This window comes from Thamnophis elegans, chromosome 10, assembly GCF_009769535.1.
Source record: "Thamnophis elegans isolate rThaEle1 chromosome 10, rThaEle1.pri, whole genome shotgun sequence".
Classification (NCBI taxonomy): Eukaryota; Metazoa; Chordata; class Lepidosauria; order Squamata; family Colubridae; genus Thamnophis; species Thamnophis elegans.
The window spans coordinates 15,105,559-15,131,352 of NC_045550.1; the positions used below are offsets into that span (position 1 = coordinate 15,105,559).

Sequence of the window (25,794 nt, forward strand, 5' to 3'; positions counted from 1 at the left end):
CTATGGCAGGGTTCTCTTAAGGGAAGAAATATAATTAAATCTAGATGTTCAAAGTTACAACGGCATTGAAAAAAATGAGTTGTGACACTCACACTTTGCACACTTAGGACCATTGATGAATCCCATAGTCATGTGATCAAAATTCAGATTCTGACAGATTCTTGGCAATTGAAAATCATGTAATCATTTATAATGGTTTCAGTGTCCTGAATCAAAAAGTTATCCCTTTTTGTGACCTCCTGATTATCAAACTCAGTGGGAAAGCTAGGTTCACTTAATAACCGTATCATTAACTGCAGTTAACAAGTGGCAAGAAAAGTCGTAAAATGAAGCAAAAGTCACTTAACAAATGTCTTGTTTAGCAACAGTAATTATGGGATCAATTGTGGTGGTAAAGTTAAGGACTAACTATTCCTGAAGACAAATAGATATTCAGTAAGACAACTTGAAAGTTGAATCTTTCTGAAGAAAGTTAAATCTTTCTTTCAGGCACTTCTGGAATTCCCAATCCCATTGTGTACTTTATGAAAAACAATAGGTATTGTTGATTTTTTTTCACCTGCCTAGGCCAAAGGGCAGGAAAAGAAAGCAAGCTTGGGAATCATTCCCTGCTCTGAAAATGCTTTGGCCTTTTGTGCTTTCCTTAATAGACTCTTAGTGAATACATAATAATCTGAAGATGGTGTGAAATACATTTAGAAGGCAACCCTGGGACTCTGACAAATGAACATTGAACTCCCTACTTTATATATCACCAATGAGACAGCCTTCATTTTCATGTGACCATGATGCTTTTCTCTGACTTCACTCATCTATTTAGAGAAAGGCTTCATTTAATTCTTGCATCTCTTTCCCTCTATGAACTCAACACAGTTGCCAAAATAACCCTCTTAGTAAGTGACAGCTTTAAAAACCAGACAACAGCTGAGTGCAGCTCAAAAGCACAGCGCAAACAGACTGGAGTATCTTTCTTAGGAAACAAGGCATTTTTTAAATATCACTGGACTCTTGGAATTTAAATTTTTTATATATAATTTCAATATGAATATTCAATCTTGTGCCAGGTGTGGCTATGGGGTCTATTCTGCTGAGAAGATTAATTGTATTGATCAGGTTAGTGGTTATTTACTAACTGCCATTATTATAAACGTTCTGATACTATTTGTCTATCTTGAAGAAATGACTTCAGAAACTTTTGTGTATATAAATAAAATATACTTATCCTAAAGTATATTAATCAGTATAACTATTGGATGGCCAAGTTAGAATTGAACATTGGCTAAATTTGTTCCACTCTTTTGTGCATTTGATTGTTAGACTGTCAGGAAAAAATAGTTATAAATTTTTTAACTAGATTTAGAAAATGGAAAACAAATAACTTTCATCCTATTTCTATCTGCTTTTCTAGACCTGGCATAAAGCCTGTTTTCACTGTGAGGTTTGCAAGATGATGCTAACTGTAAATAATTTTGTTAGTCACCAGAAAAGGCCATATTGTCAAGTGTAAGTATTGTCAAGTGTCAATTTTGTTTTATAACATTTTATAAATTCTGATACTATTGAAAATTTGCTCAGATGATTTTCAGCTATTACTGGTTTAATCAGACAATAAAGTGTATCAATGTTATGGGATAAACAAAACCTGTTCATAGCATTTAAAATAATAAATACAGTATATTATTCATTAAAACTAAGTTCTGTTTAAAAGTACAGTTGAAGATATGATAATTTAAAAGACTAAGATAGAAAGTGAAATGCCTGATTAAATTTATATCCGGGGGTACTTAGCAATTGTTTCTTAGAACCAAGCTGTTTCTCCCACCTTCTAATCTCCAGATGTGTTGAGTTACAACTCACAGATTTACCAACCAGCCTGCTCAAAAGATGATGACAAGAGTTTTAGTTCAGCAGAATTATAACTAGTTATTAGATAAAGACCAAAGTAGGAGTACTCTAAGAGATCCAGTTTATATAAAGCACACAACTTGAAATCCCAAGTTGTGTGCCCCTATCTGAAGTTTCAGAGCAGAATGGGACAACTCGCCTTGGCAAAATCACAACCAATTCATCATGGCCAACTCAACCTGGCTAACTCGCTGTCGGAGAACTCAACATGACCAATTCACTATGGGACAACTTGTTGGTTGTCGTAGACCCTTTTACCTAAAAGTCATTTCTAATAAAAGAGAAAAATAATTCCATGCATATCTGGAAGATGATTATATCACCTATGCCTTGTTTAGTTTAAATGAGATTGAAATAAACTCAAAAACAGATTTCTTTTTCTCTTTGAATTTACCCATTTTGTTTTGCGGTATAGTTCTATTCTATTTGAAGACTTACTGGATTGTGTATCTTACCCCAGAAAAAATATGTTTCTTTAATTTAGAGCAGTTATTAGCAACATATGACTTTTCAGATTTTAAGTTCCTATTCCATCAAATGAAAAAAGTTAATACTTCTGCTATGGTCTCATTATAAATCACCTCCAATTCTATCGGATTATTTAATTTGGAAGCATTAGAGTGAATCTAAATGTCATTAGGAAGTGGGCCACCTTTGTGTTATTAGGCCTTCTAGGCAAGTAACTCTAGGAGATAACTGCCTAGAGTTACTTGCCATAGAGTGCAGTTAATGACAAGTAATAATGCTTTAGAATGATGTAATATTGTACACATATTTTTATATTTTTTCTAAATTCAAGCTTCAAGAACTTTCAAGCTTTGAAAGTTCACATGCATAACTTTCAAAGCTTCATGTTTAGTCATGGATGGGTATAATGCGTTATATTGTTATTGCTTTTTATAGCATTTTTCACTCAAAAATCAGCATTTCCAGTGAGTATTTTCTGTTTCCTTTTTTTATAAGTCCCTCAGAACTGGCACAATTCTGTTTTCCTGACTTTACTTTCTTATTGGCCCATATGATGAGTCTTGCACTGAAGGACACTAAAAGGAAAATATTTCATTACCTTAATTTGGGAAAAGACCAAATGGGATGGGAAAACAAACCAGCTTAGAGAAGTTAGGCAGAGTCCTAACCCATTCCCTCTGCACATCAGGCACCATCGAGACTAATTGAATTAGAAAGCTCATAGGCAAAGATTTGAGGACTTAGCCTTGATAGTGTACTCTTAATACAGACATCAGAAAATCATTAGGAATATATTATCATAGTTAGGTCCGTGAATGTCACAAAAAATAAGACAAAAACTCTGATTTAAGAGAGAAGAGAGAAGAAAAATCTCCAATTAAAATCCTATGTCTCTTTCTCTTCTCTTTACATTGCAATGGATTGGCAGCCACTTATTTCTCAGTAGGCCATATAGTTGACACCCGAGAATAGTTATTGTAATAGCACAGCCTGATCTCAGGTCCTTGGCTTCTGGCCTCAATCACAGTGCAACAGTGCCATCATGAGAGGACATTTTCCTTGTGTTGTATGTGTGTTGTATGATGACACACGGAAAAAGGATGTCGGCAAAGTCAAAATATAAAAATAATTCCCTGGCCTACAATCAATGGCATTTTCACAAATTGTAACACCATTCAGCAGTGACTCAGAAGAGATGCAATACAGACAGGATAGAGATTAGTATCAGAGCTAGCACATTTTTGTGCTATTTTGGTTTCATGATAACTAAAGGATGTCTGGATGATACTTTAACTCTAGTGAGAAAGGCCCAATATCTTGATTAAGAGCAGAGACATACAGTGTTTTATTTGCCTAATAATATCAAATGAGTTATTTATGCTTCAATAAAAGGTAAAAAAGGAGTCTGCAGATTTTATTCTGCTAGTTGTTGCCTACTACAAAGGGCAATGCTCATCTCTGTTTCAAGGACATTGAGTGCTGTCTGAATACATTTCTTGGTCATATGGCCAGCATGACACGGAGTGCTGTTATGTACTACTTCAGTGGGAAGGTAACAGCGCTTCTTATGCTTCGGGACCCACCATGTATTTAAAAAGTTAAATAGTTAGTGTCTGAAACATAATCATTACAATTTTTACATTTATAATTATATATAACAATGTATAAATTATTGCCAAAGTTAAATGATAAACGTCCCTAGTTTTTCAAGTTGGAATTTGTTCAGTGATCAAATAAATGTCATGTGATAATACGAGTCTCTATTTAAAAGAATGCTATTCTTTTAGAGATTGTTGATAATAATTCTCTAAAATTGTGCCTGCTTTCTTTCATAGACATAACCCCAGAAACAATACATTCACAAGTATTTTTGAGACACCATTAAATATGAATGTGAAAAAGCAGTCTGAAGCAATAAGCGAGGTAAGATGTGCAATGTGTATCACATTATAACGTTCAATTTTTAAGGTAACTGTAGACATAACAATTTCACTTCTTCCACTAAAATGTATATTTGCTCTATTTCTCCAAGTTGCTAGCTAGCTTAAAAAATGAATTATTATTTTTCTGTTGAATTTGACATTGACCCTGAGAAATTCTATTTTAAGCAGATATATAAAGTCAAATGCGTTCTTCATAGCTGCAATGGAGAAACCTTGTAAGACTTTATGGAGGTTGCTAGATACCATTCCCCTTGTCAGTAAAATATGTCCAAATACTTTTAATAAAAATTACTGTGCTACCAGTTACAGCTTTCCTAAATTTCTGGCTTTGGTTCTTTTTGTACTGCCTGTGAGTTTTCACTATTGAAACAGGAAATCTCCTACAATTCAATATATATTTGCTTGGATATAAATTCTTCTAGTTCATTGGATTTATTCCTGAGTAAGTTTGCAGATGTAATATGTATGATATGAATATGTATTTGATGTTTCTATTTCATTTAAAGTATGATTGGCATTGTTGTTACAGCTTTATGACCCTCATTCTATATTGCTTTCTTGGATGGTTTCTTGAAATTTCTTATATATATAGAAAAAAAATCAAAATTATACTTCTGAATTATCCCCTCATAAAACCTACAAGAACAACAATTATATTTCTTTTAAACTGAGCATGAGATAACTGGTCAGGAATGAGTCAGGGATAAAAAACAATATCTATTTCCGTTTGAAGGTCATGATAGGAGATCTTGTTACTTCCAGTAAATTGAGTGCTAGAAAAAACAGAGATTATTTTTCCTTTCCTTTTGCCATATAGAAGATACCCTGCCGTATATAGTCATAAAATGAAGCTTCCAAGAAAATTCAGAGGGAGTTTATAAGAGTTGTTTCTCATAATTTCATTTTTTAAATGAAGGATTCTGTCATAGATACCATCAAAAGATGCTGAGAAGAAATAACACCATTTTTGCCTCAAGAAAGCTAGAAAAGCTAATTAAAGAAGATCAAATTAATTTCATGTCAAATGCCTAGAGTTGATAGACAGCTATACAGTCTAACTTTTTACCCAAGGGAAAGTTTTTGCAGTCTATAGTTATCTACTACTTGGGAATACAGAGTAATGTTTTCCAAGGAAAGCCTGAAAACAACTTATTTCAAAGTGCAAAATTAATGATCTTGAGAACTTAACTATCTGTTCCTTTCTTATAAGTCAGAACACACAAAAGTAGGCAAGAATTGAATGCAATGGTGGTTGTCAAGACTTGTTGTAGACCCTTGTCCATTTTCTTGTAATTCACATGCAACATGTCAGAAATGGTATAGGGTCTCCTGCTTGAGCAGACTAGATGACCTACAAGTCCCTTCCAACTCTGTTATTCTGTTATTTAGAATTTAATGCAACTGAACAATATGTTGTTATGGAAATCACTGCTTCCAAATTCCAAATGTTTGATAGGATAAAAAGTGTAAAAAATCAATTCTTCTGGATACACATTTCCAATAGTAAATCAGATCTAGGATACAATCTGCTCCATTTGTTCAGTGAATGATTCTTAAAGAGATTTCTGCAGATCATGGTATCAATTATTTTTTTTAAATTCCAAATACAACAGCATTGGCATCCACATTGCAATTTCACAGAATCCTTAGCCTGAAAATCATTGGCACCAAATCTCAAATCATTTCTTAGCTTAGGCTAAGAAATATAATGTTTCTAGGATCAGATGCAAATGTCATACGCTAGGAGATATTGTGAAGAAGAGCATGGAATCTGGCCTGATGCAATACTGAGTATCCTATTTGGCAAATTTGGTCATATTGTGAACTGCTTTATGTACATTTCCAAATTATGAGGTAGTATATTTTTAAATAAAATAATTAAAATATATTTAATATAATTTTCACTGTCTTATACATCTTTTCTAAAATTAAATCTTAAAACCTGTGCTTTGTGATGCATCTTTGAAATATACAATATAAACCAAAGAACTTGAAAATTCATGTTCTAGTACACTAAGATAATGTATAGTTGCTATATAGCTATTTATTTAATACAATGCCTTTTTTATTCATTGCAATTGAATATGGACGTTTATGCAGGTTAAATATAGAGAAGAGGGTGAGAAATTCAAGTCTGTTTTTCACTGTGATGCAAAATCTAAAGATATGGAAGCCACACAGAAAATGCAACAAATAAGTCAGGTAAAAAGCTGTAAAATCATCAAGGCTTAATATACTAATCTCCAGCTCTTCACAATTTTCTTGTGCGGTTTGATTGATTGAGCCACCAGATAGTTAGACCAGAAACCTGGATGTTCAGGTTTCCCAATGGCACATCCTTTGTTACTATAATTGAGTTTCTAGCATGCCATTTTAAAAAAATGTTTTCCAGCCTTATGGACTTCTCAAGAGAGCTGGGTGTTTGCATAATGTTTCCAAAATATGATAAACTGAGCTTGGTTATTTGTGCCTTGAGTAAGAAGCTGCCTTACTCTTTTTTGAGTGTTATTCAAAGAGTCCATTATCTGGCACTACATTGTCACTTTAACCACAAGACCAAGGTGGTTTTCTTGATATGAAACTGACTGGTTTACCATGTGCCAGTATGGATGTTACCTTTGCTGTTGTCACTGATCATCTTTTTTTCTAGTATAGTTTTCTATTAATATAGCTAGCAACTTGCTTTTGGTGAGCTAAAATTACTTTCTAATCTTGGGTGACTCTCCTGTGTGCATATACAATATTTTGCAACCATTCCTCCCTTTCTCTTGCCTATCATGATATGGAGTAACAGGACTTGCGGACAGGGGACTGCTATTTAACAACATGTAATCTGTATATTTTACACAGTATGCATGCATATTAGAAACATTTAATTTGCTTTTATTATGTTTTAATTTACTTTAATTTATTAATTTATTTTAATTTGGCTCTCAGCATGAGTTTGCAACAATTCTTACCTGGACCATTGATATGCTGAAACTTTTATCCAACCCTCATTTGGTTTTTTGAAGAATGAGCCATATATGACCATGTCTGAATTACTGGTGGCCTGATCTGAAGATTTATGTTGATGTCATGCAAAGCTTAGAATGGTGCTTTATACAATTATGGCTGCAAGCAAAGCATTTATTTCTGAGTAGACATACAGAATTTCATGTTTATTTATACTTATGTCACATTTATCTTCAGCTATTTTTGTTAGATACTTATAATTTTATTTTAAAAATAGAAAAAAGGTAATTCTATCACATAACAAAAGTAATTGAGAGGGGGGATTAAACTCAAAATTATTTTTACTTGCAGGATAACTCCACTGAGACTTATTTGTGTAATACATAATATAACCAACAGCCAGCCACCTTTTTGCTTATGTGCTTATGTGAATTTAGACCATGTGGTTGATTTATATTCGATTCAGCATAACATAGAGATATTTGAGCAAACTATTCTCTAGGTATGGCTAATGTCTCTTGTAAAGAAAAAAAAATTGGTGACTGAATTTTAAAAATGAGACGCCATAGTTAGATTCATGAATATCAAAAACAAAATAGGAAACTGCCTTGCAATTACATAATGTTGTAATTGTGGCAAATGTACTGAACAGAGGAGATTAGGATGTTACTTTATGGGTTTCTAGTCTATATCCAGCTTGCTGAAATGTCCTGGAACTGAAATAAAAAACAGTTATGTGTAATTCACTCTTCATGTTCAGTGTGAACAGACGAAAAGGGGAAATTTTCAGTTCCTATGCAAAAGCAATAATAGCAATAGCAATAGCAGTTAGACTTATATACCGCTTCATAGGGCTTTCAGCCCTCTCTAAGCGGTTTACAGAGTCAGCATATTGTCCCCAACAACAATCTGGGTCCTCATTTTACCCACCTCGGAAGGATGGAAGGCTGAGTCAACCCTGAGCCAGTGAGATTTGAACAGCCGAACTGCAGAACTGCAGTCAGCTGAAGTAGCCTGCAGTGCTGCATTTAAGCACTGCGCCACCTCGGCTCTAAGACCAGTATAAAATTGATGTAACTCCATAAAATGGATATGTGCCTTTTATTTATAAATACTACTTAGAAAACTAATTCATTTTTGGAAAACTAATAAAAATGGATGTAATCTTTGTACTAATTTCTTATTATACATCTATTCTTTTTTAGAAAACCTACCATGATGTATGTAATGAAAGCAAATCCTGGTATAGAGAAACTATCCCACAGTTGGAAATGATCAAGATAGCACAAACACAGAAAGGTTTTAGTGATGTAAGTATATTATTACTTTATGACATTGATCTGTAAAACAAATATTATTTGAAGGCTTATTTTCTCAGCTAACTGACATAAGGAAATATGAGGAAATAAAATGCTGTCCTTATTCTTCCTGTCACATACAGCCTTCACAGACTGTGTTTACTTTTTAAAAAATATTGGGGCATTACCTATACATTGCCTACAATGTATGAAGGGGACATGGAACTGATAGAGAAAGAATTATTTAAAACTTATGACTGTATGACTGTTTTTAAGAAATAATTTCTTCTCTATTAGCTTCTCCATCTTGTATTCATCTCATCAGAGAGCTTTTTAAAAGAAATAACTTTTTGTTTGTAATATTTTATTAAAATTATTTAGAATCCTGGTAATTATAACTAATTACACAGAGATGATATTTAGATATGGCATGTAAATTCAAATTAATTGTTATTCTGCCTCCTGTCTTATTCCAGTGTAAATTTTAAAATAATAAATAATTATGACACTTGGATTGCTGAATTTGGATGCGAAATAATGCATATTGAAATTTTTGCTATATCATAAAGTTCACTTCTTAATTTGAACACTCAGTCTAACCTAAATGAAATGTTACCAATGGAATCAAATTGTATTAAACTTGTGGAAAAAGACATGATACAAATGAAAAGAAGGACGTGACATAAAATAATCTGGTAGAAATGGTAATTTAGAAAATGAGCAATGGATGACTATTTTCAGTATTTTATTCCGTGACTTTGGAAAAATCTTCTGATTAAGTTATAATAAAGACAAAAGAAGTGAACATTTTAAAAGTTCTGAATTCTGCTTTTCTTCCAATTAAAAAATAACGCTTATGCTTATTACTCATTGCTTATGAGTATCATGCAGAATCCTTGAAGTTTTATTCTTTCTTGTCAAATGGAATGATGGAAAGAAATTTCGTAAAGGGAGTTGGCACTCGGTCCATCTCCGAGACAGCTCTCTGAAAACTAAAAAACTGGTAAAGCAAAGATTATTTTTCTATGAAGAAAATCAAATGTATCAAATGTACCAAATAAAAGGACTATTTAGACAATAGCTTCAAGGGCAGCTTCTAAGCCTAATATTGGGCTTTTAAAGCCCAATAAAGATGCATTGATTAGAAAGGGCACACATATATACAAATATACCTTTTATTCTGAAACTTTGTGTCTATGTGTTCAAGTTAGCCTTAACTCTCTGCAACTGGACATAACATCTTTTTGGAAACATTTTCAGAAGTGGTTTTACATACTTTCTAAGACTTCTTAGAGAGAGTGACCAGTCCAAAGGCAAGACTAGAAGTGGAATTCACAGTCTCCTGATTTCTAACCCATTGCAAATTGAGATGCCAATAAATCAATATTAGAAAAAATAATTTCATGGCCAAGTGTAAATGCATACATATATACATATCTGTTTTGTCTAGCTAAAGAATAAACAGGAATATGAACAGCAAAACAGAAAAGGAAGCTTTCCAATTTCTATGACTCCATCATATCAGATTGCCAAGAAGGCCACAGAGCTATCCAGTGATGTAAGTTCCTGAGAATGAATTTGAGGAGAGAGAAACGAGATATTTATTTATTTATTTATTTATTTATTTATTTATTTATTTATTTATTTATTTATTTATTTATTTATTATTTATTTATTTATTTATTTATTTATTTATTTATTTATTTTTTTATTTGTGCGTGCGTGCATGCATGCATGCATAAATTATAGATTGTGCTATGAGGATAGTGGTTGGGGATTCTTTAAGGATTAAAGCCAATGCTTGTAAAATTTTGTGTGCGTATGTGTGTAGATTTACTCTTTGGCCACCCATATGTCTGCACAGTCTCTGACTGTTATATGCTGCCAAGAGTCTCTTCTCATGACATGAATGACTATATAAATTTTACTAACAAATAAACAAAAGAAGAAAACTAGCATTTTGATTAATAAATGCATTTATTTTGTGATATGAACAAAAACAAAAGTTTAACAACTGAGGATCGAAGTATTTAAAATTACCATTGTTTAAAAATTGGGTAATGTTACAAATAGTTATTTCCATTCCATAAACCTTTCAGAATTTCCATATAGTTTTGAAGGATTCCCCCCCCCCTTAATATTATCAGGCGATATATTTATATTTATATATCCTTTGTCATGTCCATGTTTTAAAATGAACATCATTGGCAATTAATTGGCCTGTAGAGAATAAAATCAGCATAATGGTTTGACAAATAAGGCCAGAGAATATAAGTTCAACCTCCTTTCATCAAAACAAGATGGCACTTCATATTCACCTGTCTTATGGAATAATATCACCTAGAAATCTGTGTAGCTTCCACCTTACTTGCCATTAAATATTGTTTGAAACCCTTGAGGCTTTTCCCTCAGGCCTTGGTTGAGATGTCTTAAGAATTGCTAAGGATACGGAAGATGGTTTTGGTCCCCTAACACTTGCTAATTTATTAACTTTTTTTGGTCATATAATACCGTGGTTTTTAAATTCTGTTTAGCTACCAAGAAACTTCTGGACTGGCATGACTTAGAAAATAAATTAATTAATTGATATTGAGTCCAACTAAAGTAATAATACTGAGAGGCCTAGTTAATTTTTTGTAAAAAATAGAAATGTAGAAGCTATTTTAAATCCTGATTATCTCATTTTCATAGGGAAACAGATCTCATTAGTTGTGGTCCAGTATTTTACACACATGCACATTTGTTGATTGCAACATAAAGCACAGATACTGAGAGTGAAACTGACACACACACACACACATGCACGCATGCATGCACAATACTTGCCTGGAATATAGTAGAGTCTTATAATGATTGAAAACCCAAAGAGAAACTGAATTCTGCTTCTGATTTAGTTCTGATTCTGAATAATTATAAAGGTGAAATTATATCCATTTATTTTAATATATACTTTAATGTATATAGAGAAAACATTACAGACTGGCCTTACCAAAGAAATGTGTTCAAGATTCTGTATATTAATTTAAAATAATATTATGGTACTACTATCAATAATTTTTATTTCTTTCAAATTATAAATTGATCTTACATTAAGTAGTCATCTTAATCACTTCTATCTTACTTTAAATATCACTCAAGTCTTGCTTGTAGATCTTCTTTCAGATCTGTCTAGAACTTTTTTCTTGTATGTCTAAACAGCCAATAAACTAAATTTTAACAGTTGAGAATAACTCATAAAAAATTGTGTCAAGATGAAGAAATCAGACAATAACTTAAACTCTAATCTCTCTCAATTTAAAAACTTACCGCGAGGAAGTGTAATTAGTTCTGATTTATTTCAATTTATTTAGCAAAATGACAGAATTCCAAGTTCATGTATTAATGAAATAAGAATAGGTGTAGACATCTCTGTTATATAAACAAAACAAAAATCAATGCTTTCAATCTTTTTTATTCGTCCATGAGTACCACTGGTGTATAATAAAATCTTATACTCAGCTATCCATGGTAATTTTCAGAATTTCCAATTATGTAGGTAAGTGGTTCTAAAAAAATAAAAAGTAAAAAAATAAATAAAAGGGAGGGCATATACTTTGACCTAAATCAAACCAAGTATAAGTAGACCACATAGGCATTGTCATGCCTGCAAGTTTCTTTTGGACTTCAGGCCTGCCACACTTTCTATTGTGGGAAACTGAGGGTATTATGTGGAATTGGGTGATATGTAGCCATAATAATATTCTTATTAGGAAGCCAAGGTCATCCTCTGACTCCGCACCTGGCTGGAACTAGATGGGTGGAGTCAGTGGAAGATTGGACCATGCGATAAACCTGTGGGTGTTGGGGCAGGATCTTGAAGTTTCAACTGGGTGGGAAAACCTGGAAGCTTTCAGATTTGGGTTTTCCAGATGTACCAACATGCCTTTTAATAAATTGCAACTTTGAGGAACTTCTAGCCTTGGAGTGTTATTTGTTTGAGGATGCTATTTGGAACCCTAACTGGTATAGATATAGAAGTTGAACAAATCATTTCAGTCCAAAATATGAAACTTTGCAGAAACTGAAACCAAATGAAAACCCACGAGATATTCCTGCCCTTTTCTGTTTAGTAGCAAGAATTTTTTTTCTTTATTTATTTTCAAGAAATGTTGTTTTTCCATCCCTAGGTGGAATACAAACAGGGACATAAAGAACAAGTTTCCAAATTCAGCAGTATTATGGATACTCCAGAAATACTTCATGAAACGTCTGGGGGCCAGTTCATGAGTGATGTAAGTATAAAGAAAAATTATATATGTGGGTCTTCTTACTATTTCTTACTTACCTTTCTATATATATTTAAAAAGTATGTATGGTATTATATGTATTGTTTTGCATATTGATCTAGGCCATGATTTATATGAACTGGGTTTATAGCTCTATTGCTGTAGCTTTACACATTCTTGACTTTTTTTCCAGTTTAAATACCCAGAGGAATATGAACAACAAAGAGGGAAAGGAAGCTTCCCTGCTATGATAACACCAGCTTATCAAATTGCTAAAAGAGCCAATGAACTTGCTAGCGATGTAAGTTCTACAAGTCATGAATAGAACACATTCTCTCTATAAGATAACATGCTCTGTAGGTCATGCTAAATCAAAGCTATATCTGTACCATATTTTTTAAAAATTAAGGCATTTTGTGCAGTGGGAAAAATTACAAATATTATGGCACCCAAGGGTTGTTCCTTACTATGGAACATTTAGGCTTAAAAAATGATTTTTAGGATGCAAGAGAAGAACAAATTAATCCCAAAATGGTGGAAAGTTGGTACTCCCAAATATACGAATTAGGTGTAAATGCTTATATTTAGTCCTGTAAGGAATTAAATTCAATCTCCTTATCAATCTTTTGGCTGATATGATAACAGTGGTCATTGGCTATTCATTTTTTTTTTTTAAAAATGATTTTTTGGGGGGAAGCTTTATGAAAAGGAGATGATCACCAATACACTCTAATATAAATTAAGGAAGAAACAAAGAGAAAGCAAAAAGTGCAAGAAAAGAAAACAATTGAAGACATATAGGGAAGAAAGAAAGTTACAAATGTGCTTCCAATATTCTTCACTGCATTTATAAGCACAATTATATTTTAAACTTTCTCTCCTAAGTTGTGTATTCTTCCTTCTATAATATATGCGGTGAGGTTTATGGTTGATGAGGCAGTCCTCTCCCCCGATACCCCACTGACTAAAGGACTTTCTTTCGCCTGCCTGTGCTCGCGGTAGAGCTCAGGCAGGCTGCCGCGAGCTTGGGTGGACGAAAGAAAGTCACTTTCTTTTGCCCGCCTGTGCTCACGGCAGAGCTCAGGTGGGCTGCTGCGAGCTCAGGCGGGCGAAAGAGACTTTCTTTTGCCCGCCTGAGCTCGCAGCAGCCCGCCTGAGCTCTGCCGCAAGCACAGGCAGGCGCTCGCCTGTGCTTGCGGCAGAGCTCAGGCAGGCTGCCGCAAGCTCAGGCGGGCGAAAGAAAGTGCTTTAGTCAGTGGGAGAGGAGAGAATGCCTCAGCATTGCATTTATTAAAGAAAAAAGAAAAAAAGGAAATTTGAAGGAAAAGAGGGAGTGTGGTGTATGGGTGGGGGCATCAGAAACGGAGAAAGAGAGGAGGAAGAGTGAGCGCGATGCTGCAGCTTTAAACAGAATGACAGAGTTGAAGCCTCTAAAAACTGCGCCCTCTACTATGAGGCAGGAGAACTGCGTGCCTCAACTACCTCGGGATTTTTTAGGCTTTTAACTCTCACTTAACTCTGCTTGAGCACCTAAAAAGTCAGAGTAGATGAGGCATGCAGTTCTCCTGCCTCATAGTAGAGGGCACTTTTTAAAACAGGCAGTCATTCACGGTGAGGCAGCAGCTAGCTAGTCTAACCTCAGCACTCGCCTTTTCCCGTTTACATTTTTTTTCCTTTTCATGATTGACAGTGGTGAGGCTGTGCCTCCCCTGTCTCCCCTGACTGCAGGTCACTGCCTGTTTAATCATCAAAGCCATAAATCAGAAGTTCATTTTTTTTTCATTTTTACACAAAACATTCACAAGAGGTTTCGTTACCAATAAATGTAGGTAATGTCTTCTCTATTTTTCTTCCACTTTTTTTGTACATTATTTATTTATTTACTTTTTTTATGCCCTGCACATTTATATAGAAAGTAGTCGATCAGTCTTAGACCTAAAAGAATGTCAGAATAAACTCATTTCTTTTATTATCATTTCTTTCAGGTTAAGTATCACCAAAGATATGAAAAAGAAATTAAGGGAAAAGCAAGTCAGTCTGTTGGCACATTAAGAGAAAATTTAGATCAATTTAATCAGGTAACAATCAAATGTATTCACGGGTATTCTATTTCACTCTGCTTCTAAAATAGTGGTTTCAATCTACATATTATGAGTAGTAGTTCCTCTTGTAGCTTAGGTCTTTTTGCATTAGTGCCCCACATTCTGTACCTCATGCTACTTCTTGGGATTGTGAATTTTGGAATAAAATGAAATGGGGATATGGAGTTTCAGCTAGATACAAAGATTAGGTATGTCAGCTGTTTGTAAGAATTTATATATTTTTATATAAATATATTTTTGATATTTATATATAAGTAAATATTTTTATTTTCTTCATTGATATGGCAAGATAATAGAAAGGTTTCTCCATATCCTTAGCAAGGAAATGATTAATAAGTTCCACTATATTTATTAATTTATTAAATGCACATACTTTATTTTCTGTATCCCATGGTTGTATGGATTTCTTAGAATAGTATATGTGACCTATTGCAGTGCTTGGTTTTAGGTAAGCAATGTCATGCTAAGATAAAAGAAAAGAATAAGGAAAAGAAAAAAATTAAAGGCAGATAAAGAAAAAATATAGTTAAATTTACTTCACAATAACACCATTGCACATCACAGTTTTTTCATTTTGTTTCTACCACATATATCAATTCATACATTGCCTTTAGTATGATCTACAAATAAATGAATGGATTTAAAAGATGATGCTTTCAATACGGGTTATAATTTCTTATGTTCATGTTGGGGATTTAAAAATACATTGGTAAAATGTTTTCAACATCTTTCACTATCTACTTCCTTACACTGTCCATTTGATGTTGCAATATATGGAAGCAATACTGTTTACAAAGGCTAACATTAAAATGAGATATAAAAATCAATAAGTAATTGATCACTGCTGAATGTTCTTCAGGATTATATGCAAGAATACGAAGAACATAGAGGAAAAGGCAGTTTCCCTGCTATGATCACACCAGCATATCTAAATGCTAAGAAGGCAAATGAATTGGCTAGTGATGTAAGTATGAAATTGGATATCTCAGCTAATATGGTCCAGATACAAAATGCTTGCTATAGTTTATCTGGTGTCACATTATTTGAGCAACTAATAGAAACCTATAAAAAAGAACAAGTTCTTTGAGGACATTAGTTATTTTTTGTGATCTACAAAACGACCCTTTGTTTGAGTTCTGATTGAGTATGCTCTAAATACATGCTCTCAGAACTATAAGCAATATTTTAGTTAGAAATATTTTATTACTATCAAAAGAAAAAGCATTCATTTCTTTTTCAGATTAAATACAAGAAGGATTTTTCCCAAATGAAAGGAGCAGCCCATTACCACTGTCTTTCAGCCCAAGAAAATCTAGTTCTTAAGCAAGCCCAAGATGTGAACAAGTTGTACAGTGAGGTAAAATCATATATCTTGATTGACAGTAAATGTAGTGAATATTTTTATAGGTAAATTATTGTTACTTATTATTTTATTTTTATTATAGTTATTTACATGTAACTTTGTCATACTTATCACAGTTACTTTCTACCTCTGAAACACTGATAGATTTTTTTTCTAAAACTACCACTGTTCCATCATCTCTTACTTTTTCATATAAAAAATATCAGTCTTTTTAATTTTAAATTAGTGCAAGAGAAGCTTCACCAGAGCAAATCAATTCAGAAAAAATTCTGCAGTTGTATGAAAGTGATAGGCTTGGTTATTATTGTCAGAATATAAGAGCTGTGTCAATAGATGGATGATATATGATCATTTTTTCTGTCTGTCTGTCCGTCTATCACATTAATGTATCTTTTTGTTCTTGTTAATTCTAATTTTTAAGGTTGAGTATAAGAAGGATCTGGAGAACAGTAAAGGCCACAGTATTAACTACTGCGAGACTCCTCAATTCAGGAATGTTAACAAGGTCTCAAAATACACCAGTGATGTAAGTATGAGTTATTTGTGTGCACTTCTATGAAAGCTTAACTTAGGTACTGTTGAAATCACAGTTTCTATATAAGAAACTTTCAGAAAAAACCAAATAGCTTAGATCAAAGAATACAAAAGTCATTGCAAAAAAAGATTGCAATTAAATTAATCACTAATCCAGTAATTTATGTTAATATTAATTATCTTCATCTGTTATGTTTGTTTATAGCCTTAATTATCAAGTAGTCTTGGTTATCAATTTTGAGTTCTAAATTAAAGAGAAAAATATAGGCCAAACATCTATAACTCAGTAACATTTTGTTATCATTTTTAAGTAACCGCAATTGAATTTGGATATTATATGCCTTATGATGAGAAACGGTCATAATATCAACATTGTAATATGTATTTGGGAAAACATGATACCCTATTAAAAAATACCCTATACTGAAGTTGTAAATCAGTATGGTTGAATTGGATTTCACTATGGTCTTTTGTTCATAAACAAGTTGATGTTTTATAACTACAATAGCACCAAAATAAAATTATAATGCAGAGTAATCTTTTGAAATAATACTGTTATTTTTTTTTATACTTTCATATTTTTGTAATAACTGTCAGTTCTTATATTGTTTTAAATTCTCTTATATTGTTTTAAATTCTCTGTTAAGTCTTTCTTTCTTTGCTGCAAGGGAGAAGTAACAATATGTATATGTGAGAGGTGTTTTGTTTTTGTGTTCAGCTCAAATATAAAGAACATTACCAGAACCAGAAAGGCCATTATGAAGGAGTTGGCATGGACCGGCGCACACTGCATGCCATGAAGGTTGGAAATTTGGCGAGCAATGTAAGTTGTTTAAATCACATTGTCTTTAATTATTTTCTATATATCATTTCAAAATGATATCTAGCCTTTGCTTCCTAAGAGGAAGGAGAGCCACACTTTTAATTATCTCTTAAGAGCTGCAGGAACAGCTTTATATATTTCTGTACTGTTCGAAGAACATAAAAATTATTTTTGCATAAGGATATATCATGCCAGTAAACATGTACTTTGGATCACTAAGGAAAAAAATAGGGTTTTTTCATGTATGTGACAGGTGGTTCAATTCCTCTTAGAATGTATTTTGTTAATTGACATGTTATGAGTCTTGGGACTAGGCATTAAAATAATTGAATTATTTTTTAAGGAAGGGCATTCTCTTTATTTCCCATCCTTATGAAAGTTTAGTTCATAAACTCCAGTTCATAAACTCCCGTTTCTGCCATCTGTTATTTTGATTCGGCTGTATTTAATCCAATATTTATGGTATTGAGTGAGATGCCATTTCTTACTTACATCCCTTGAAGCATTTTATTTACAAATGTACAAGACACTACAGACAGACATGGAAGGGAATGCTGCCATAGCTCCATGACACATATGGAAGGGAATGCTGCCATAGTTCATAGTGGCATAGATGCCCAAACCGAAGAAGATTCAGCATTTAAACTCTTCAAATAATTTCATTATCTTTGACATGGATGATCCAGATCTTGCTTTGTCCATTAAGTTTAAGTTTCCTTTTTTCCTTGTCTTATAACTATTTAAAAATGGATAGTTTTAAAAAGGTGATTGCTTTTGTGCTCCTTGTGTTCCAGATAGCCTATAAATCTGACTATGCGCATGATGAATCTAACTACAATTACCCAGTGATGCTGACTCCCTCTTATCAGACAACAAGGAAACTGGATCCTCTGAAAGATGTAAATAGCTTTCTCAGTTCTCTTCTTATTTTGCATGACTTGCCATCTCCTGTAGGGAGAAGTATGTTTTGTGGCCTTTGTAAAACAGTTGTTTAATTGCAGTGACAGACATAGCCAATAATAACTGAAACCCTAGAAGAGCAAGTTGTTTCCTAGCTGATAGGCTTGGCCAGGGGTGTCAAACTCACATCGTCATGGTGGCATCACATAACCTATCGGAACTTTTCTCCCCTTTGCTAAACAGGAGTTTGACAGCCCTTGGCTAAGCCCATGAACTATCAAGGAACTGAGAATAAGAGATACAATCCACAGTATTTAGTCCTATTCTCGTGGCTTGCAAACAAATGTCATTACTATAATTATGTAGCAAAGGGAACTCTATCGTATGACAATTGTACTGGCTTTGTACCAATATAAGAGATACTAATTTAATACCAATATAAGAGGTACTTTATTTTTTATATCTTGATTTGTTGGTTTTGTTGCACTTTATGTGGATATCCTTAAAAATAGTTCGAAATCCAACAGCTTGGATGTTATGTGACATATTGTACCCAAATCATAAAATGGTGCATGGAAATCTATGCTCTGCTTTCCAGTTACCTGGCAAGAAGAGTTAGGAAATTGTTAATCTTTAAAGCCTAGATTATTTAGGAACTGATCAACTGGGACTCTTTTTTCTCCACACATTAGGATTATGACTAGTCAATGAAAATGTACATGAAAAGCCTTTCTAAAGATGATCCTGCTATCAGGAACTTGCTTATTTGGCATACAGAAAAGGGTCTTTTGCCTTGCCACTAAATTTTTTTCATCCTTCAGGAAAGCAATGAAGCCATATCTCTTAACAGGCTTTTATTACTAATTGTTCTGTCCCAAGCCTCTACAATATATACGGACGCAGACTTGGGTGTCGGCGGGGTAGGTCCAGTAACTGACGCCCCTCGTCTCTTTTTGGGGCAAAAGGCTGCCATTGCCCAGGTTGCCCACAATAAAAACACAATCCTCCTGAGCGCTGTCTGTTTTTCTCCATTATCAACAAGCGGGGTTTGGCTGCACCTAATTCCATGGGCTCCCCCGTGGAGTTGGAGTCTCATGCATGGCCGGAACCAACCTGTTCTCCTGGGATGTGCGGCGACTTCTCCGCGTCTGCAACCGAGCATCAATCCGGAGACACAGATGGACCAGTGTGTTGAGTTCAGTGACCTATCCACACGCACCAGCTCATCTTGCAATTCTTCTGACAACCCATCCTGAAATGTGTCCAAGAGGGCTGCCTCATTCCAAGCCGAATCCTGGCTAAGTAGTCTAAACTCACTGATGTATTCCTGCAAGGAATGCCGGCCCTGCTTCAGAGTCTTCAGATGTCGGGTAGCCTTCTCCGTCTTAATGGGGTCCTTATACATTAATCTGAGGTGGACGCAGAACCCCTTGAAGTCATCCAGAAAAGGACTATGGACAAGCAGTGGGGTAGCCAATGAGCTGGGGAGCCAGAGAGAAGGCTAATTATAAACCCACTTTATCTCAGTCAATGGGGAAATCCTCTGCTCTCAAGCTGATAAACAGTTGGCATTGTCCCCAAAAAGCCAGAAACATGGCTTGGTTGCCATTGAATTTATCAGGCACTGCAACCGGGCATTTTCTCTGAGGTGGTGGTGGAGCAGTGTGAACTTGGAGCTGAGCCACTGGGCAGCCAGCCCAGCTACCTGTTGTGTGAGCTGCGTGTTTTCTGCATGAAGCTGATCCATTTAAAATTATATTTAAATCTGTTTTAGAAGGCAGGAAACAAACTGTTCTGTCCCAAGCCTCTACAATATATATGGATGCAGACTTTGCTGTCTGCCACAACTAAGGAGGGAGATAAGCAACCCCTTGGCTGAGAGCCCAAAAAGCTATCTCTTTGAAACAAAGCTTACACTCACGAAATTCTCTCAATCTTTCTCTATGGCTGGATCAGTAAATTGTTGTTTCCTGCAAAATTCTCCTTCCATACCCCACTTATAAGCTCTCCGAGAGGAGCCAATCAGTAGCCACCTGTTCCTATTTCCTTCTGTGACCCTTTTTCCAAAGCTGCTCCCTCTTCCTCGCAGCCCTATGCATACGTATGTCAGGGATGGCCTCCTTCTGTTCTTCCTCACTGCGCCTGACTCAGACGCCACCTGGTGGCCAACAGGCCTCTCTAGTCCCTGCTCTGACTCCGAACACTCCCCCAGAGTCTTCTCAGCCTCCAGGGCAGTCCCATAGTGTTTGTCGCTGTCAGATTCCACCAACAGCTGAGCCGGCCTCTGTTGGGCCACAACACTAATTGATATTTTTATTACTTTTAATGAACTATTATTTTTTTTTGCCTTATGCATTTCATTTACTTATTGCTATCCACCAAGGGCTCAAATTTGGTAGAAAGGTAGAGTGTAAGTCAAAGTAGTTCTATTCTGTATATATTCTTCTATGTTGAAACTCAGGGAAGAATATCAGTTATTCTTGTTTTTAAGCATAATGGTCATAAACAGAAATTAACAAAATCTAATCTAATCTCCTTCCTGGCTAGTAGATTCAGAACTTTGTAGTTTCTAAAAGTTTGCTAAATGTTGCCTGGAATCTTGGGATTACATTTTGGAGAAAGAACTGGAAATTTTCTCCTGATTTCTTGCATACTGCTATAGTTTTCTGAACTGTAGGAAACCTAGAACTGCTTTCTACACACACAAATATGACTTACGCAAACATATCAGGTAAATAGCTTAGCTAGCTCAATTAAGTATATCAGTATATAGCCTACATTTATTGTCAGCTATTTTGGATTCATCCTGATTCAAAGATTTCACATTAGCTGTCTAAATACTGTATTGTTCAATTGCAAATGTATGTTTGGAATTTTGGGATTTTGTTGCTTGCTAGCTAAAATGGAAGAAAATGGTATATAATAATAGTAAATAGAATAGTAAATATACTAAAATAATAATTCCCTATTACGTTTCTAGCAGAAGAAAAAGATAGCGATTCAATGTCTTATTTTTGTAAAAGTACTTCCAGACAATATAGGAAGTTGTGTCCCACTGAAGAAGCTGTCTTCTATTATATCTGATCATTGACCTATCTAACTGAGTTTGTGTAGACCTCTGAAACTTTGGAGAGTTATATGAGATTTTCATTTTCAATAACTATAGACTGGCTTTCTGATCTTGGGCCTCTAAATATTTGGATTATGATTTGTATTACCCTGGCCATATGAAACCATGGTTATCAGGAATATGGAAACTGCACTTTGAAATCATTTGAAGAACCAGTTTGGGGAAATGTATTTTTGTATTTTTGTATTGGTTTTGACAGTCCAGCATTTTCATATCTTCTTCAGCTCTACCTAGAATGCCAAAAGTTGAGAGTCAAACCTGTTCCTAGGTTCTAATACTTTTAAATTTCAAATAATGGCTCTTATTCTTTAAAAATCAAAAGAAATAAAAAGGAAGAATCTGGCTATACCATAAATCACAGTAAAGATTCAAACATCCTTAATACGAAAAGTGTTGATTTTAATACTCAGTTTGTTAACTTGCTTTTCTGCCACACCTGTTTGAACTGGATTACTCATACACAGATGATAAGAAGGTATTATCTGCATCATTTGCTTCAGGAAAGCTGTAAAAACCTGGCTGTTCCGGCAGGCCTGGGGCTGTTGAGGTCCAGCCCTGATTAGAATGAATGTATGTGGTGCTGCGATTTAAACCGCTAAACCGTTTTTTTTCTCTTTGTTGTAAGCCGCCCTTTGGGATTGGGCGGCATATAAATTTTATAAATTAAATTAAATTAAATTACATGTTTTATCAAGCTGTAGAATAAAGTTGCCTAAGTAATCAAACAACAGTCAGTAGAATGAATTAGTCCAAGAAAGACAGATTCCCTCTATACATCTAAGCAGTATAAATATGAATTTTAGAGGTACAGCCTTATATTCAGGGTTGAAATGAGATCTGTTGAAACTCTATAAAACCAAATTTCATACTTTCAAATATTATTGAGCTGCCATGTATCTTTTCCCCTCATAGCACTGACTCCTATTACAGGCACAAGCAGAATCCTGCCCTTTTCATCAAGTTATTCTGTTGACTTCCAACACTTAGAGCCATATTCTTATTTCCCCCCGCCCCCATAACTATATCTGAAATTCACTGGATTTATAGTTGATCTGATGAAGCAAGAATGGTTTATCAAATTAAAAATAATGCACTGAATGCAGATTACCTATATCATGTTAAGAGTTTTAAATGTTTTAAATGAACTATTTTTAAATGCTATACAATTTTCAGTTTATTAAAGAAGTATTAATCAATTGGAGTTGATAATGATTAAGATGATAAAAATATTAATTGTACCCTGCACTGTGATCTGAAGGTTTTTGGATGAGATCAACATTTGCAATTTTGAAAGTTTGTATAACCTGAATGTTTTAATTTTAGGTAAACTACAGGCAAAATATAGACAAATTGAAATATAGCTCTGTTACGTGCACACCTCAGATCCTTCAAGCAAAAATCAATGCCCAGCAACTTAGTGATGTAAGTTCTATTATGATTGTCAAATAATTATCCCAAAACACAGCAACTTTGCACAAGCAAACCGATATTTATTCCTGGAAAGGAATAATACAAAATTTATCAAGGGCAACAAAATAGATGGGTGCTTTTGATAGATGGATGCTTTTGCCAGCCCCCTTTGGCCATTGAATGGCTTTTTATCTTGTTTCTAACAAGAATAAGAAGGATTAGCAGATTAGCTCCTTCTGGACCATTGTATGAGTTGGGCTAAAAAACAATAGCAGCGGAAGAACAGTATACAGAAGACAACTAGTCCCTCAGAATATAGGGCTCAAAGTATATTTTGATTTGATGAGGTGAAACACGTCTCTGGTTTGTTCAACACACATAATCAAAATAAACCCAGGATGCTATAATAAAGGAGCCCAGGTGGCATGGTGATTAGAATATAGTATTACAGGCTAACTCTGGTCAAACCAGGAGTTGATCCTGACTGGCTCAAGGTTGATTCAGCCTTCCATCCTTCTGAGATCAGTAAAATGAGGACCCAGATTGTTGGGGACAATATGCTGTCATTTTAAAGCTACTTAGAGAGTGATGTAAAGTGCTATGGAATGGTATAAACTGGTAAATCTAAGTGCTATTACTATATCATAACTGAAAAACCATAGACTGTGCAGTGACACAAATACTTCAGAGAAACATGCAATAGTTAGATGTTAATTAATCATGTCTACCAGATATTTATTTTTGTAATTATCTTTTGTTCGTAAAGGATTCAGTTTTTATACATTATACAATTTTTGATGGGATTAGAATATTAAAGTTGAGATGTTATTTTATATGAGATGATATCTGTAACATATCTGTACAAATAGAAACTAAACTTGAATGTCTTCATACTGAGTAATTAAGTGCTTTCATGAAGCAAAACAGGCTAGACTGAAATAATTATTCACTCCCTTCTGGAGATTTTTCTAGGATGATAAAAATGGAAGGGAATCATATCTTAACTGTCACAGGAATTGGTACAGATAGAAGATGACCATTTTAGTTATGACCTCAATGATTAATTTATGTAAAATATAATATGTTAATAAAAGTGGAACAACTTAAAAATGGCAGAATTTCAATGAAAATTAAATGAATATTTACTAACAAAATTTCCCAATATTATACAGTATAGTTTTTAATCATTCAGACTTTCTTTTCAAGACATGTGAGAATATATTCTTTCAGAATACCTTCTATTTATTCTTTTCTTATTAATATGCTAAGAAAACACTAGCCATTGTCATTTATATTTTATTTTTCAATAAGGTTACTATATTATATGGTAACATGAAGATTTGACACCCTTTTTTGAGACCTAGCATAGCTTCACAGTAGCATTATGATCTTGATTAATTACAAATCTTTAAAAACATGTCTTTAACTTTTGCCAGCTGAATTATCGAGCCAACTATCAGAAAAACAAATCAAATTATACTTTACCTCAAGATGTACCAGAGCTAATGAAGGCAAAAGCCAATGCAGAATTATACAGTGAGGTAAGACTTTTCCTTATTCCAGTATAGATATTGGTTTACGGGAATGCAAAACAGAACTTAAAACATTCAGCAGCTTTCCTACAATCTGCTGCATGAAAGAGAGAAAAGGAAAGGCATTAGAGAAAGAGAAAAGGGGTTTGTTTTTAGCTTTAAACTATTTTGCTTCAGCCAATCAGCCATGGCATGGAGCCTGGAAGATATTCAAGATTGCCCACACCTGCAATAGTCATTTATCTGTAGAGTCTGCCAATTGACCCCTGTAAGAATTGCTTCTGAGTAAGCACAGGGACAGATTAGTTTAGATAATAAAGTACTAAAGATTGAGCATTTATTAGCAGGAAGCTGGGAAGCAAAGTTCTGTTTTGTGCTGGTGGTGGAAGGAAGAAACAATGTTCAGATTATCTGCAAGAAATATTGGCGGGGTTTAACACATGAGAGAAAGGGTGATTAAGTTTCTCCCACTCCATTCAACAATCCAGCTAACAACTGCTGGCTAGGAGATTCAGGAAGGAAAAATCCTCATGGTTTCTCACTCTTAGCTACCATGATCATGACCAGTGGGAGAAAGAAAAACGGAATTGTCTTTGTCATGGTTCCATGAATTGCAAGGAAGAGAGAAGGATTGTGAATTTAGTCCTCAACCTAAAATATGAAATAATTTTCCTTTCAGACACCCTTCTTGCCCTTGGGTTTCACTTACTTAAATGAACCCTGTCTGAATGAGCATTTCTGAGAAGAACCAAGCTCATCTTCTTCCAAGTGATTCTGAATAATACACAGATATGGATGTAAATATAGCCTGAAATAGGGTTTATATGCTGCTGTGCATATAAGCAGTCATCCACTTAAGAACAGAATTTCAGTTGCTAAGCAATGCAGTTGTTAAGTGAGCTATCATATGATGGGACTTGATTTTATAATCATTGTAACATACTTGTTAAGGAAAGAACTTTGGTCATTAAGTGAATCTGGTTTCCCCAATTGATTTTGCTTGTTGGAAGCCAGTTGAAAATGTTGCAAATTATGATCACATGATGGCAAGATGCCACAACAGTTGCAAGTATGAGCCAGTTGCAAGCACCAAAATTGTGATTTCATGACTGCAGAGGTGGTGTAATAGTTGTAATTTTGAGGATGGGGAGGCCATTGTTAACTAT

The 25,794-nt window shown here is 34.3% G+C and overlaps 1 protein-coding gene across 1 annotated transcript in view; it reads left to right on the forward strand.

The window, feature by feature from the left end:
- Positions 1-1,041: 1,041 nt before the first annotated feature.
- NRAP (nebulin related anchoring protein) overlaps positions 1,042-25,794 on the forward strand; it is a 65,429-nt gene continuing 40,676 nt past the window's right edge. Inside the window, exons 1-16 of the mRNA XM_032224813.1 lie at positions 1,042-1,113; positions 1,409-1,503; positions 4,209-4,296; positions 6,417-6,518; positions 8,477-8,581; positions 10,035-10,127; positions 12,736-12,840; positions 13,028-13,135; positions 14,820-14,912; positions 15,796-15,900; positions 16,177-16,293; positions 16,721-16,825; positions 17,552-17,656; positions 18,451-18,555; positions 23,010-23,108; positions 24,533-24,637. Coding sequence (XP_032080704.1) covers positions 1,042-1,113; positions 1,409-1,503; positions 4,209-4,296; positions 6,417-6,518; positions 8,477-8,581; positions 10,035-10,127; positions 12,736-12,840; positions 13,028-13,135; positions 14,820-14,912; positions 15,796-15,900; positions 16,177-16,293; positions 16,721-16,825; positions 17,552-17,656; positions 18,451-18,555; positions 23,010-23,108; positions 24,533-24,637 — 1,602 coding nt within the window. The remainder of the gene's footprint in view (positions 1,114-1,408; positions 1,504-4,208; positions 4,297-6,416; positions 6,519-8,476; positions 8,582-10,034; positions 10,128-12,735; positions 12,841-13,027; positions 13,136-14,819; positions 14,913-15,795; positions 15,901-16,176; positions 16,294-16,720; positions 16,826-17,551; positions 17,657-18,450; positions 18,556-23,009; positions 23,109-24,532; positions 24,638-25,794) is intronic.